Source organism: Pinus tabuliformis, chromosome 6 (assembly GCF_031772625.1).
Source record: "Pinus tabuliformis cultivar Carrire ecotype Pingquan chromosome 6, CPIR1, whole genome shotgun sequence".
NCBI classification, from domain to species: Eukaryota; Viridiplantae; Streptophyta; class Pinopsida; order Pinales; family Pinaceae; genus Pinus; species Pinus tabuliformis.
Genome location: NC_142292.1, coordinates 152871562 through 152888192, shown reverse-complemented (window position 1 = coordinate 152888192; position 16631 = coordinate 152871562). Strand labels below are relative to the sequence as shown.

General features: G+C 40.1%; 1 protein-coding gene across 1 annotated transcript in view; it reads left to right on the top strand.

Annotated features, from left to right (window-relative positions):
* The first annotated feature begins 347 nt into the window (after positions 1–347).
* Positions 348–16631, top strand: part of LOC149257851 (clathrin interactor EPSIN 1-like) — a 39261-nt gene continuing 22977 nt past the window's right edge. Inside the window, exons 1-10 of the mRNA XM_089388915.1 lie at positions 348–623; positions 751–811; positions 1047–1098; positions 2098–2177; positions 2292–2370; positions 2617–2700; positions 2873–3014; positions 3090–3420; positions 4249–4332; positions 4426–4577. Coding sequence (XP_089245041.1) covers positions 771–811; positions 1047–1098; positions 2098–2177; positions 2292–2370; positions 2617–2700; positions 2873–3014; positions 3090–3420; positions 4249–4332; positions 4426–4577 — 1045 coding nt within the window. The 5' untranslated portion in view covers positions 348–623; positions 751–770. The remainder of the gene's footprint in view (positions 624–750; positions 812–1046; positions 1099–2097; positions 2178–2291; positions 2371–2616; positions 2701–2872; positions 3015–3089; positions 3421–4248; positions 4333–4425; positions 4578–16631) is intronic.

Sequence of the window (16631 nt, the reverse complement as noted above, 5' to 3'; positions counted from 1 at the left end):
TATCATGCTGTGTGCATATCTATGGCACAATTACTTTAATACATAATATATTTCGTTAGACATTGATAAAGTACCCCACTCTACATGTCGATGCCGAGGCACTCGGAAAGTAACCGGTCGACAACACAACAACAATAATTTCTTGGGAACGCATTTTGCTTTCCACTCAGAGATTTAGTTGATGTCTCGCTCTAAGACACATGCCAGGGAGATTTATGCGCCACGTCATCATCTACACGGAAAACCAGGTCGCAAAATTATCATTATTTTTACTAATTCATGCTCATTTATCATAAGCCCCGCACAATGGATCAATAAATAAAAATAATGTTTTTTTTTTTTTTTTTTTTTTTCCAACTGAGCATCAATAATGCAAGATCGGAGGCATTTTAACCAGAGTTAATTTCAAATATAGCTCGAGTGGCTGCGACCGTATTTGTTTTGGAACTAGTATATCATGCAAGAGTGAGCGACCATATCCGTTTTCATTACGCTGCCCTGTTTAATTCAGATCTCCAATTGTGTCCAGGCCCCTGGACAAATTCCCCATCTGTGAACGACCTGAAGGATTATGTCAGGGTTGTTCACTGGATCGGCCCTCGATAAACTCTCAACTTGATAAGGTAAGTAGTCGGGATTTCATGCGAGATCTTTTCTTGATGTTTCCGTTAATTTGTATGGATTCATTTATCATAGAGACAATGCTTTGAATTTCATGCTTCTAAAGGTATTTTAATGGTGTCCACGTAGGGTTTTGGCCGATCCACAGAATGGATTTCATGAAGGTTTTCGATCAAACCGTCAGAGATATGTACGGCATTTCCCTATCCCTTACTATCCATTTTTCTTCTGTAAATTTAAGCGCTGCCGTTTCCCATTGGTATTAGGGTGAATAGTCCAAGCAATGCCGGGCCAATGGCTGCATCGGATGAGCTTTAGGGAGATTTTTTGATACAATGCTTGTGGATTTCTTTATTATTATCGGATGCTTTGATTGCGGATTTATCAATTTAATTGGGTCGGATTTATTTTGGATTCTCTTGCAGAAAGAGAGAGGTGAACAAGAAGGTTCTCAAGGTTCCTGAAATTGAACAGAAGGTTAGAATCCCGATCGTCATGTCCCTGATATTAAATTTTACAGTCAATGGTTACCGTTTCTATTTGTCTTTTCGAATGTGTTTCCTTTAAACTCCAGAACCATCATAATTGGCCTGAGTACACCAGGCATCTGGAGCAGCTGGCGTTTATTGGCATGGTCCACGAAGGACAAACCATTACTATCAAGCACTTTCCTTAGGATAAGCTGCGACGACAGCGACAGGGTTACTCTTCTGTAAAAATCAACCCAGACCTGCCCCTTCTCCCAATCGCTGATTTGTGCCTCCAGTGGAATTGAAACTTGGTGGGTGGCTTGGCATACCACCATTCTTCGCCACTGAACTACAACCCCATTGGCAATGTTTTTATGTTTGAAACAGTGCATCAGTGGTTTTATTTTCGAAATACTACGTGCTGCAGATGTCTAGGTTATCACATAGTTATGTTGAATCAATTTTCAGCAATTGTGCGGAAGATCCTGCTCTGTGACCTACTACTATAATTTACTTATATTGGAAGCAGTGAGCAGGATAGTTAAGAATCTGCTCATAGTTTATTCGAATTTTGAAGAAAATACCGCTGAATTGCCCATGTAGGCAGACTTGCATCTTATTCTTTGGAATGTTTAATGTTTCTAGACTCTAGTACTTGAAAAAGCATTCGGAGGAGGAATTTAAGTAGTGTACCATTAAGTATTTTGCAAAAAGGATAACAGGCGTTTGAAAGCCCCAGAAAAATCTCAAAATCAGTCATGGATTGATCTTTGAATGTGGCTAGAATGCTGAAGTCTGAAATGCAGATCTTCAATGATCTGACATTGCAATATAGCGCTCAGGAAAGGTCTGATTAATTATATGTGTTCTGGATTTGAGAAGGCATATTTCAGTGTCCGAAGGAAACACATGCATTTCTTTTCCACTCCATTTCTGATAATTTAATAAATGGAATCTTGAAAATAACGCACTGTCATTTCATTATTTTCTTGCTTCTCTCTTATAGGTTCTCGATGCAACAAGCAATGAACCTTGGGGTCCACATGGGTCGCTTATGGCGGAAATTGCTCAGGCTACAAGAAAATTGTAAGATAGTTACTTGATTCTTTCATTTATATTCTGACGACTGATACATAAATAGATAATTTTTTTTAGTAATCATTGGAGAAGAAGCGATGAGAATGTTTTCTATGCCTACAGTAACGAATCCCCATTGGTTATGGGTGTTCTTTGGACGAGGATAACTGATACTGGCAGGAACTGGCGTCATGTTTACAAGGTAGATAGATTTCTCCTTCCTTTCATATTCTAGTTATTAGTCATCAGTATTGGTGGCTATGAGTCAGTTTGATCAATATTTTAATTGTCTGGAATCTCTGGATGCCATTTTTCATTCTTGTACTTTGCTAAAATGCCACTGCGTTTTTATGGTCATGTCTTGTGTAAGATGACTTAATAGTTTTCGGGGTTGTTTCTGAGCGGTGTGTGGTTTACATGAGTAAGAACGGTCCTTTGTGTTTTGAAGGCACTTACTGTATTGGAGTATTTGGTGGCTCATGGATCAGAGCGTATTATCGATGAGATTCGGGAGCATAACTACCAAATCTCGGTATAGTTCCCTTTGACACACTAGTGTAATATTGCCTAGAATTTTCACATTTGACTCTTTGAGCATGTTGCAAGGAACGTGCGGGTAGATTTTGTTATTTTAGATGTTGATGCACATTTTTTAGGAAGTCATTTCACTAATGAGATTGGTGGTGTGTTCTTCTTTGGTAAAGACACTTTCAGATTTCCAATATGTTGAGCCAAACGGAAAGGACCAGGGAATCAACGTGAGAAAGAAGGCTCAGACTATTGTATCTCTCATCAATGACAAAGAGAAAATACAAGAAGTGAGAGAAAAAGCAGCAGCCTGGTTATGCAGCTACTAGCAAGTACAGATGGAAAACGTTACCATTTCGTGGATAGCTCCATGTTTTTTTGTGTATATATAAGATAAATGTGCAAAACATATCAATTATTCCTTTTGGTCTTCTAGATATTGTGGGCTGTCATCAACTGGAGGATTTCACAAGCCTAGTTCATACTCAGGCTTTGGTGGTGGATATGATGATGATCGACGTGATGATGATCGGTATGGAAGTCGAAATACGGGCAGTGACAAAGATTGGAAGAGTTGGGATGGAGATCGTTATGGTAGAGATGGTGGTGATGGTTACAGTAGGAGTGGAGATCGATACAAAGATGATGATTTTGGGAGAATCAGGGATCATGAAGATGTTCGAAATAACTCTAAAAACGAATATGATGATTACATTTCTTCGAGGTTCATTCACTATGCATCACACATTTGTTTTTTCAACTTGTTTTGTGAATTTTTGAAATATTGGAATCAAATGTGTTTCTTTGTTCAGGTTAGTCATTGGCAAAGACATTTTGAATACATTTTCCAAGCATTGTTACATTGAAACTCCGGGCTGGAAAATATTTATGTTTCAACCATGATGTGAACTTCAAGTAATTCTTTGGTCTTTCTGGTTGGCTCTTACTCATCTGATTATTCTGATCAGTATGGTTTCAAAATTAATATCCATTTCAAAGAAACTTGAGTTTTTATCCGTTCCACTTGTTTTATAAATATTTTCTGCAGAAAGAAGGGTGGAAGGTTACCTATCTAATAGGTTATTGCCCATGAGATCAATGTTAACAATAACATTCAAAAACCTCTTAGAATAATCCCCGTATTTTGTATACTATTTAAATTATTGGTTGAGTTAGATTATCACTAAATGAAGTTCTTAATCATTCAGAATCCAGATATATCAAATGTTTCAGAAACATGTTCCAACGTAACTTCTATTGCTGATAGATGCTTTAGAAGGGTTTTGGTTGTCCTTTATGTTTCAGTGACATACATTCCCTTTGAGTGATTGGGGTGGCTCTGGTGGTTAAACACTGGATAAAAAGGTTTAGTCCTGTTAGTTTCAATTTATTGCTTGGATAGAGATAGTTAAGAGTTGCTGCTCTTTTCCTCTTTTTTTGCCGAAGTGGCTAGAGTGGGTGTGTTTATGGACTTGCAATGAAAGCGATTTTATCCCACAACAAAGTTTTGATATGCATTGTATTGGGCTTTGTATGATTTGTCAAATGGAAGGTATTCAAAAAAGCAGTCAGAAAGGAAATTGGAAGCTCCTCCTCGTTATCAAGACTCAATTGATGATCCTGGCTGTGAGGAAATGTATGGTAATAGTACAATTACTGATTAGCATTCTCTCTAGTAAATTTGAATCTTCTTATGATTGTAACTCTCTTTATATATCTGCATGGTTAGGGCTCATGGTAGTGTGGCAGCTACTGCAACAAAATCATCAAGTTTAGGTCAAAGCCAGGTTGCTACAAGAAGTGAAAAGAATGTTGTAACAGCTTCAATTAATAACGATGATGATTTTGATGACTTCAATCCTCGTGCCTCTTCTACATCAGGTGAGAAACATCTTTCACAATATTGGTGCTATTTATGTCAGTGTTTAATGCTCATATGATTTTTATACCAACAAAAGGATTCCATATGTGCAATTTTTTGTTCCAAACAGGGTTATTTATCTGGTTCCTTTGTTTCTTCAAAAATGTTCATTATGTATGTAAGACCAAAAAACTATTGCTTTGCTCTATGAAGTAAAAATGTACTCAAGCTTGGTAAATTCCAAGCTAGAGACAATTCTACTGCTATATAACAGAAACTTCTTCCCTATTACTACCACTACTACCAATATGGGCCAATAGCTAGTTAACAAAAATAAAATGAGCTTGAGACAAGTTTATTTGAAAATAGAAAGAGGTTAACTAAATTCAATCCTTCAATGGTCAACAGTCTTTTTGCTTCTCCAAAGAACTCTTCATATTGGCCTTAACTTCCACCAATCCATGGCTAGTGTGCACAGGCAGAGATGCTACTTGTTTTCTGTATGGATTCTAGTCTCCCACCCCCACCTTGACTTCTTTAACTCTAGTCTATAAATCCTTTGTTCGGTCCAGGTTTGAAAAGTTTGTTGTTGGGCGATTTCCTCTTTATCACTGAGATAAAGTTTCAACTCCTAAGATTTTTTATCAATGTTTTGGATGTCATAGTCACATCCTTTATCTCATTGGCCACCTGTAAAGTTTTGTAGATGTTCTATGCTAAGAGCAATTTCACTTTTCTCACAGCAATCATACAAGTAGATAAGCAAAATGCAGATAGAACATATAAGCAGATCTTACAGAAGACAAATCAGAAACAAGAAAAATGTATGTGTTCGTTTCGGCGGTCAACAGGATGCTTCAACTAGCAAAGTCTCTTTTGGTCAGCCAGCCCAGCATGTGTCACAACAACCCTCCAACCAGTAGATGAGTCAACCCAAGTCAGTTCTACAAAAGTCAACGCTGTCCTGAAACTTCTGTGAAACCCTAGCAGCAGAAACCCTCTTCGTCCTTCCCACGTGTGGCTGAAATTCGTCCTCCAGGTAGCTCGTACTTTAGGATGAGAGAGGAAGATGTGAGTTGTGTTGTATTCAAATTCTCTCCAACTTTTCCTGTATATATATCCATCAATGAGGGTGTGTGACACATCTGTTGGGCATGTGAGCCTACATTACAAAACTGGCTGACCTTGCACATATAATATATTAAGAATAATAAATTCAAAATATAAGTTCTGCTCATCAGATTAAGACTATTTTTATATGGATTTTACACCTCTCAGAAAGAGGAATCCAACAAAAATATTAGCCTCTTAATCTGAGCATCAGAACATGGAGTTTGGACCTAGTTGTCCAAATTTAACACTCCCTCTCAACTAGGGAGAACTCCATCTATTCGCGCAATTAACATCGTGAGTCATCCCGCCGAAACTTGCTTTGCTGGCTTCTTTATTTCAGAACAGAAGTGGGTCAGTCACAAAGACATCATTCCCCGACTGACATAATCAGTCCAGAGGTCCCAGACCTCACAAATCTTGATCCCAGATCAAGTGGTTGGACCATGCCATCCTAGATAGAGAGTACGGCAATCTCTGATGCGTCCATCAGTCTTTGCTAATAGTCTCTAGCTTTTCCACACCTCATTGGCCAAATGAGAGGTACTTCCCATGAGCCCTGAACTCAATGGGTAGGATGCATACGGGGCACAGATTAAATGAGTGGCGAACCAGCTCAATAATCACAAGGGTGGGGCAGAAGCATTATGAGTGCTTATAGCTCCGAGAAGCTATCCCCAAAGCCCCCCAGAGCTCCCAGAGCTCATCGTCCAACAGGACCCACATCATAGGGTCTTTCCACGACACCAAGACTCTCACGGAAGGTTAGGAACTTGACCTTCCCCAGGGGCTTAGTGAGAATATCCGCGACCTGCTCATCAGTTCCTATATGATCGAGCCTTACGGCGCCTCGCTGTACCATATCCCGGATAAAGTGGTACCTGATATCAATATGCTTGGATCGGTCGTGGAACACAGGATTCTCAGTCATACGAATCCCACTCTGATTATCACAGAGTATTATAGTGGTATCTAGCACATGTTGGAACAGCTCACTAAAGAGCTTCCTCAACCAAACTGCTTCACAACAGGCCATACTAGCAGCAATGTATTCGGCCTCCGCGGTGCTCAAAGCCACCGACTTCTGCTTCCTGCTCATCCATGAGATCGAAGCAGAACCAAGATTGAAACAGCATCCAGATGTGCTCTTACGATCCACCACACTGCCAGCCCAATCGGCATCAGTATATCCCCGGAGTATCACACTCCCGGCAGTGTATCTCAGCCCATGGTTTATCGTGCCCCGAAGATATCTCAAAAGATTCTTGGCACCAACCCAGTGAAAATGATGAGGCTCAACCATCTGTTGACTCAAAGTATTCACTGCAAAACATATGTCCGGACGGGTGTTCACTAAGAACATCAAAGCTCCTATGAGTTGGCGATACTCAGTAGGATTGGCCAAGATAGGCCCTGCAGCGCTGCCACTCAACTTCTTAAAGTTGAGTTCCATTGGTGTCGACACGGACTTACAGTCCACCATCCCAAATCTTTCCAGAAGTTTCACAATATACTTTCCTTGAGAAAGGAAAATTTCTCCAGGTCTCTGCCAGACCTCCAGGCCTAGGAAATAGTGCATCAGTCCTAGGTCTTTCATCTCGAACTCAGCAGCAAGCTCCCTCTTACATTGATGAATGAGAGGGTCATCACCTGTCAAGAAGAGGTCGTCCACATACAGCACTAGAATGAGAGGCTTTCCTTCCTCAACCTTAAAGTAAAGGTTTGGATCAGCATTGCTTCGAGTGAAGCCCAGCTTCATCAAGTAACTATCCATCCTCTCATACCAAGCTCTGGGTGCTTGCTTTAACCCATAGAGGGCTTTCTTCAACCTGCAGACATAAGTGTCTCGATCTTGAACTTCAAATCCCAGAGGTTGTTCTACATACACCTCTTCCTTTATTGCACCATGCAGAAAAGCGGTCTTTCTACATGGTTTTCTTCAGATCTAGGAAGATCTACTACTTTCTTCAGGGAAGCATCTTCGTCAAAAGTGACATCATGGCTTATCTCTACTACCCTTTGACCAGGTACATAGACTCTATATGCCTTAGAAGTCTCACTGTAGCCCACAAACATTCCTTTCTTCCCAGTAGCATCCAGCTTACTTCTCTTTTCTTTCGGCACATGAAAATAGACAGGACATCCAAAAATTCTAAAATGTGAGACATCAGGTTTCTTACCAGAGAAAACCTCTTCGGGAGTTTTGGAGTCCAAAGCGGAATGAGGGCATCGGTTTTGAATGTACACAGCAGTATTTTATGTTCTCTCCTTCTCCAAAAACCTAGAACATAAAAGAGAGAGAGAGAATACATTTACAATAGAAGTCAACACTTTGACTCTTGATATCTGCAGAGATCAGTTGAAGACATATTACTTCAAATGATTCTCTAAGGTGACTCCTTCACCTATCATAGAGCTACCTCTCAATCATTTGCCGCACTGCTGTGTAGCACCTTGCTGTACCATCATAGTGTGTTGAACTTTGATGACTGAGTTGCTCCTGAACTCATCATCATTCTACCCTGCTAATGTGCTCATCATGCTGCTATTATAACTTCTCGTTGCTTCATCATGCTGCAACACTCTCCTTGATGCTTCATTATACAACTATATGTGTATTAGCCTTAGTTGCTTGCTATGGCTTGCAGCCTAGCAAAGCAGCTAGGCTATAGTGCAATCTCAAACTACACAATATCTAGAGTGAGGATATACATATACCTTGACTGCTGTGAGATAGATCCATCGGAATTGTTCTCACCAGAATTATGACAGTGCTGAGAATGTTGTTATCTGAAGTTTATAATGCTTCATTCATCTGAGATAGGTACATCATTTAAATGTTGAGACTTACTGGTCCTTTTGAGACTTTGAGCTTGCTGTTTCAGACCTCTGAGAAAGACATCAAAGCCTGCACCTATACAAAATACTACGCCACACCTTATCACGGATATCTTGTGTCCATCCGAAACCTGTATACACCTTCTAGCAGTGCGGATCTCTGCCCTCATACTCATCCAAAGTTTCTTCTGCGTTTTCCAGCCAAGATCTAGCTTGACTGTACCATAAACCCATGAGGTGCAGTCAAGATCTTCAACGAAAATGCCTGCGGCTTCCTCATGACTTGACTGTAGTTTCATTACCCTTATTTTGGCTCCATTATCACGACTGTGGCTCTCAGCATTCCTCATAGTGGCTACAACAGCTTTTAAGGTGTTTCCATATCTGCGTATAACGTATTACAGTCTTCATGAATAACATATAAAGGCCTCTTTATTAACTGTGTTTTGCTGCGGCTCATCTTCCACCTTAGACTGCAGTTGTTCCTTTTGTGATTGCGGCTATCCCTTGACAACCTATGATGTTGTGTTCCCTTGACGGCTAGAACTCAAGATTGCAGCTCCTCTTGCAGCTCCATGTATTTACAATGGCTGCACACAATGTTTATCATGCGTGTGATGCATGTATATGCCTCCACGAGCGGCTATTATATGACTGCGTTGATGCGTGTATCCACGAGCGGCTATTATATGACTGCGTTGATGCGTGTATCCACGAGCAGTGTTTATTATTCCAGCGTATATAATGATCTATATATATATATATGCCATGACAGCGTGTATGTATAGTGTGTCTGATATTAGTGACCAGCGTATGTAGATAAACCTGCGAATCTATTACTGTCTACGCGTCAGACCTGTAGTCTGTCCACGTGACATTCCTGCAACAATCCACCTGTACAGATATATCAACCGATAGCCCGTGGTTGATACAAATTCCTGTGCGGTTATCCGAGCACACCAGCACCCATAAACCTGTGTAAAATATATATTACCGTCCACGTAGTAGCCCTCTGGCCTGTCCACGTGACAGTCCTTCAATAATTTGCTATATAATCTTTGCGCCGTTTATTCAAGCGTTCCACGCTTTCATAAACTTGCGCAATGACACATCGACCGCTGTCCTGTATTCCAGCTGCCACGTAACAGCCTGGAAAAACCCTCAGCCGGTTATGTATTATAAACTCCTGCGCTTTTATCTATGAGCCTCAGCGCTCATATCAATCTGCGCATTATAAACTCCTGCGCTTTTATCTATGAGCCTCAGCGCTCATATCAATTTGCGCGATTGTATACTCGATCAATCCGACAGTCTGCTGTATATGTCTCTACGCATCTACCCGAGAACTTCAACGCTCAGATAATCCGCGTTCTATACATACCCAAGCTGCTGCCTGAATTAGTTATAACGTATTCGTCGGCCGCCGTTACATATTCCTGCGTGCTTATCCAAGAACGGGACTTCTACACAGATTTACCCGATAGGCTCACATAAGCCAGCGCAATTATATGTCTGGACCGCTGTTCGAATCCGTCCCTTCGGCCGACCTTTCAACCTTCAAGACTGCGCAACCCTTGCTTTCTTGAACGTGTGAAAGGTCTGCTGTTTATCCACACAGTCCGATTCACCAATTATCGATCCTGCTGTCGTTAATCTCACCGCTTCCAAGCATGACCCTTACGCCTTCTCTCAGCAATGCGCCTGGACAGTGCGCATTAGAACAGCGCTATTATCCTCTTAGAATTGCGAGATTAGAGACCTCGTCTTCCTTCGACCTTTCACCCTTCAAGCCTGTGCAACCTTTGCCTTCTTGAACGCATGAAAGATCCGCTGCAATCCTGTCAACCGATTTCCCCTCTTGCTGTTAATTCGACCGAATCCCCGGAATTAACATCTGCACCCTTTCTTCTCATGCGCATAACCCAGACGCATTAGTACTGCGCAGCTAACAAGAGGTCCTTCGATGATGATTGCTATAAATAGAGTTTGTCTTCACCTCAGCTCTGATACCATGTAAAGTTTTGTAGATGTTCTATGCTAAGAGCAATTTCACTTTTCTCACAGCAATCATACAAGTAGATAAGCAAAATGCAGATAGAACATATAAGCAGATCTTACAGAAGACAAATCAGAAACAAGAAAAATGTATGTGTTCGTTTCGGCGGTCAACAGGATGCTTCAACCAGCAAAGTCTCTTTTGGTTAGCCAGCCCAGCATGTGTCACAACAACCCTCCAACCAGTAGATGAGTCAACCCAAGTCAGTTCTACAAAAGTCAACGCTGTCCTGAAACTTCTGTGAAACCCTAGCAGCAGAAACCCTCTTCGTCCTTCCCACGTTTGGCTGAAATTCGTCCTCCAGGTAGCTCGTACTTTAGGATGAGAGAGGAAGATGTGAGTTGTGTTGTATTCAAATTCTCTCCAACTTTTCCTGTATATATATCCATCAATGAGGGTGTGTGACACATCTGTTGGGCATGTGAGCCTACATTACAAAACTCGCTGACCTTGCACATATAATATATTAAGAATAATAAATTCAAAATATAAGTTCTGCTCATCGGATTAAGACTATTTTTATATGGATTTTACACCTCTCAGAAAGAGGAATCCAACAAAAATATTAGCCTCTTAATCTGAGCATCAGAACATGGAGTTTGGACCTAGTTGTCCAAATTTAACACCACCAGTGATAAAATTTGACGGGTTTCTTTTCATTTCAAGTGGAAGGGGGGTATATATTCATCCAACCCTTCCACGATGAAATGTTGCGAAAGTAGTAGTACTTAAATTGACGAGTAAACTACATATACATTTCAAAATAAAAATGTTTTTAAATAAAATGTTGCCCTTCCAATCTTTTATAATGTTAAAAGTTAACAAACCTCCAAATAGATAAATTGTAATTTCAACAGAAGATAGTAACAATTATACTTTATGATCTTAAAATAACCTTCTTGTGGTTTATGTGTTGTATATTATGAATACAAAACTAAAATCTTAAACACCAAACCATACTTATTTTCTTTGGAGGAGTTTAAAGAGTGTTTAAATCACAATGTAAAGCTTTACACACTTAAAATCAAACCTTTTTGTGGACACCCATTTAAGACAGGATTTGTTCTATGTATTCATATGATAAGTGAGCATTGCATCTTAGATTCATATCTTGAGTATATCACATTTTTTGCTTGAGTGTGGGAGTCATGTTTGTTGTCCATTTCATTAGAAAAAAGAATTTTCGCTACACTTTGGGGCCTTGGCTAAAAGGGGGTCACTCTATTGAAACACTATAAAAGTCATGAAGAGAGCCCACCTGCTTTATAGGGCAATAGGAACATGCAAATCTAGTGTGATTGCAACCATTACTTATTATGTAGGCTAAGATGTCTATAATTTGAAGATTCCTAAGGTTGATACAAACACAAAGTTAAAAGAAATATCTCATCAAGACCATTGAGTATGTGATTCTTATTAAGGAAATATGATTGTTCGCTTTGTGTTTTAACTTTCAAACCACATTACCATGCAAAGTGATAAAGTGGATGTTAGAGTATAATCCCTATTGCATAGATTTAAGGATAACATGACTTATGTTAACTTCTCCATATCTTACTTAAGAATCCCATTGAGGCATAAAAAAAAAAAAATGTTGATCCAAGCAATAGGGTTGTAAATGAAGCATCTCATTGTTCTTGGGCCTGTGACGAGGTAAAGGGAAAGAGATCTAAGGAGCATTCTTAAATATTTGACACTTAAAGTATTGTCATGTTGATGCTAATGTTTCTAAAAACAAGGAGTGTTATAGATAAAGGTACATAAAATTGGGGAAAGGGGAATGATAAGAGGAGTAAAGAACTGATGATGTAGAAAATTGAATAAATAAAATCACAGTTATTATTGTTATAATCTCAATTTTGGGTTTTGTGATGTTAACTAGGTCTATTTGCATAGAGTCGTACATAAACTTAATTAAGAACATTACGAGTTATTGCTGATCTTAATGAAGTTTTGAAACCCAAATGAAACTTGTAATGTCCCCCATGGAGTAATTGCCCAAGGGAGGACAAAATAGCTTATCCAACCCCGTAGGCTTAGTCTTGTAATGTCCCCCATGGAGTAATTAAGAACATTACAAGTTATTGTTGATCTTAATGAAGTTTTGAAACCCAAATGAAACTTGTAATGTCCCCCATGGAGTAATTGCCCGAGGGAGGACAAAATAGCTTATCCAACCCCGTAGGCTTAGTCTTGGATAAAATGGGGGAAACCGATTATCCAATGTTTTGGGGAAACATTGTGTAAATTTTGGGGTAGTTGGGGCAAAAAGTCCAAATTGGGGGTTACACATGAACCCCTCACACTTGATTAAGGAGGGAAAAAACCCCATGAGGAAATCTATAAATAAAGGAGAGTTGGAATCATTTTGTCATCATCGAATTGGAATTGAATTGCCTCTGTTTTTCTTGAGCTTGAGGTTGTGAGGGTTTTAAGACCCCTATCTTCCCTTGTCTTGTTTCAATTGAGGTGGTCCCACCTTAGCTAGTCACTCCCTTTCCTTGTTCTGCCACAACATATTCTTTTGGAGCAGCTTGGTTCTGGGTTGGTAAGCAAGAAGGCAAATTTCTTGTGCTTTTTTTTTTTTTGTTTCTATTGAGCGAAGGTCACCTTGAAGGTATCCTATCACCACCAAAACTTTGTTTCACGAAGCGAGGTCTTTTTGTGACACCCTGTGGGCTACTAGCCACTGAATCATTGTTTTGGTATAACAAGGGCCATCCTGGAAGCCACCGGGGATAGTAACGGTCAATGGATATTCCAATTGGAGCAATGTGTGTTAATGAAGGGAATATCTCAGGCTTACTTGCCTGGGAATTACTTGGTTAGTGGGTTCCCTTCTAGGTAGGGAAAGCACAATAGAGGGCACCTTTGCCCCATTGTTTAAAGCAATGAAGTTATCTAAGTCTATTATGAGGCATCGTTCAAGCCCCTAGAGTTGCGAGCATCTAGGAAAGACAAGTTTGAGTCAACGCTAGAGTTTTGTGCAAAATCTCCTATGACAATTTGCGGTCAACAAGAAATAGCTCGTGTATTAGCTCAAGGACAGCAACAATTGGCTCAGCTAATGGCTCAACTCATTGGAAACCCAAACGTTGTTGGCAACAACAAAACCACCATTGAAGGTTGTGGTAACCATAACCATGGTCTTATTGTGCACACTAACACCAGTGCAGCTAGTTGAGGGAGCATCGAAGCCTTACTCCCTCAATTTTTAAACCGCAGGCTGTGACCTAAGAGGTAGCAGAGCATAATAGACTTTTTGATGAATACTTTTGAGAGTATGCAGCACTAGAAGATAACACTCGAGCAGCCCTAACTTTTCAAGAATACAACAACATCATATATCAGAATAGACCTAGGGAACAACGAAATTTGGATTTGATATGCAAGCTAGGAAAGTTGCCCATCCCCTTTTTTGATGGGTCATACAAATGCTTAGCAAGGACATGGGTGCAAAAGTTGCACACCTATTTCCAACTTAATCCCATGAAGGAAACAAATGTTATTCAATTTGCCACGCTACATCTAGAAGGAGAAGCGCATGATTGGTGGAATTATGGATTGGTTATGTTGGGACATGCAAACATCACTTCTTATGTAGACTTTACGCAGAGGTTGATAAATAGATTTGATTAGAAGAACCCGGATATACACTTCAAAGAGTTGGCACAACTCAAGCAGACTGGATCACAAGTATATCGTAGATTTCGAACGGGTTGCAGTCATGGTCACAAACATCACCGAAGAAAAATTGATCATGCTCTTCACAAAAGGATTAGCCAAACCCCTACAGAGATTACGCTATAGGGTTGGGTTAAGAATTTCAACCCCAGAACCCTATAGGACGCCATCAAAAAGACTCACGATATGGGAGGTGTAGCACGAAAAGTGAAGGCTCCACCCATGCCACGAGACCTTCCAAAAGACAAGGACAAGAAAATATCTCTAGACAAGGAAAACAAGAAGAATCGGTTTGATGAAGAGACTTGAAACAACAAGGGCAAGAAAATATCTCTAGACAACGAAACTAAGAAGAATCGGTTAGATGAATAGAGTCGAAATGACAAGGGCAAGAAAATATCTCTGGACAACAAAACCAAGAAGAATCGGTTAGATGAAGAGACTGGAAACAAGTTTAGAAGAAAGAAGCTTTATTTCACTTACAAAGAGCCATGGGAACCAGGTCAATGATGTTTGTGGAAAGGTAAGATTCACTACATTGAAGTATTGCTCGATAGCGACAGTGAGAGATACAACACGGTCACCAAGCAAGGAGCTTAGCAACTATGACGAAGCACCACTTATAAAAGCAGAGAGGAAGGCACTTCCAAGAATTGGAGGTACTATTGCCACTCTCTCAAGAGTTTCGAAATATCATAGATTCAAAATCAAGGGAGCTATACAAGGGCAACGTGTCATAGAATTGATAGATGGTGGAGCAACATACAACTTTATCGATGCAGCCATAGTGGTAAAGAGAGGCATCCTCGTCCAAGAATTTGGCAACTTCGAAGTGAGCGTAGCTGATGGGTATCATATGACATGCACCCAGGTAATTCAAAAATTGAGTGTCACTCTTAGTAACTTAGTAAGTATATGCTTACTGATGATTTTTATGTGATAGAATTGGCAGATACTAATATGGTGTTAGGAGTTCAATGGTTGTACTTGCTAGGAAGAATTGTGATGAACTACCAAACAATGGAAATGGAATCCTGAGACCCAAAAGACAGTAGGGTAGTTTTGAGAGGCAATACCAATGCTGGTCCCTGCATTGTCACAGCCTAGCAAATGGAGGTCATATCCAAACAAGGAGAAGTCACTTGCACGTCGGCTTGTAGAACTACACGTAACAGTTTATAATCTAATGAGGTCAGGCATGCGGAATGTTGAAGAATCTAGGGCGAAGTAGTGTTGTGATGATTCTTCGTTACTTGATAACAATTTGTGGAGTCTTTTTATTTTCTTGTTAGCTTATGCTTCTTCTTCTTCTTATTAGTGCATATGTGTGTACTTCATCAAACTGCTACCAAAACAAAATAACAAGAACACAAAATTTGGCTCTCTACCAGGGACAAAATCTCTCCACTCTTGAGAGGAAAACCCTTTGTAAGTTTTCTCTTATTGAAGCCTCTTATTTGAACAATTGCCAAACCTTAGACCCTTAACTAGGATATCCTCCAAGCATGAGTCAACTCCTTCCTCTTTCTGCACTATAACTTCCAGCACATGGACCTCTTCCTTCTGACACTTTGCTCCTTAGTACTTCGTCCTTCTTTTGCTGCTTGTCCAAGTCAGACTTCTCTTCTTCTTAGGAGAAACCCTAGAACATTAGGGCTTCTTTACTTTGCTATAGGGAGAGATTTCCTTATAGACCTTGTAAACCTAGTTGTACATCCAAATGAAGTCTCTCAATATGTTTCCTTCATCTACTGTCAAATCTGCAATAGTTCACTTTTGAAATCTTCACACGTGTGGATAGAAACCTTAAAACAGTCCTCTTATATTTGCCATCTTTTCCTTCCTTCTTCACTGGATGGGGAGGCCTTATAGGCCTTGTTTATTAGCCCAAAACATAGATGTTTTGCCACTGTAATTCCTAGCTATAATGACCGCAGGAAGAACTTCATTCCTTCACACGTGTGACTGTGTGAACCCTAGAAACAGTCCCTTTAACCTTCGTTGTCCTTGTAGATCTTTTTCTTGGCTTTTCTTCATCCTTCTTGTTCGCGCTTGCTTGCGGATTTCAGAGCACAAGATGTACATTGAATGAGGAGTGGACAGCCTCTATAAATAGAGGTTTGTCCCTCCTCTTTAGGCCGACTTGACTGTCCTTTAGGCCGACATGGCAGTTTGCTCTATAATTCATTTTTATTCATTGTTTTGCTGCTTGTAGACTTCGTTGGTGCTAGGAGAGGATTTGACTATGCTTGGAGGTGTTCCCATGACCTTGTATATTGTCATACATGATGTAACATGCCCTCAAAGGGTCTCATCATAATTACATTTTTGACTTTGACTCTCTAGAAGCACTTCAAAATGTGCTTGACCTATTTTCAATGAGCAA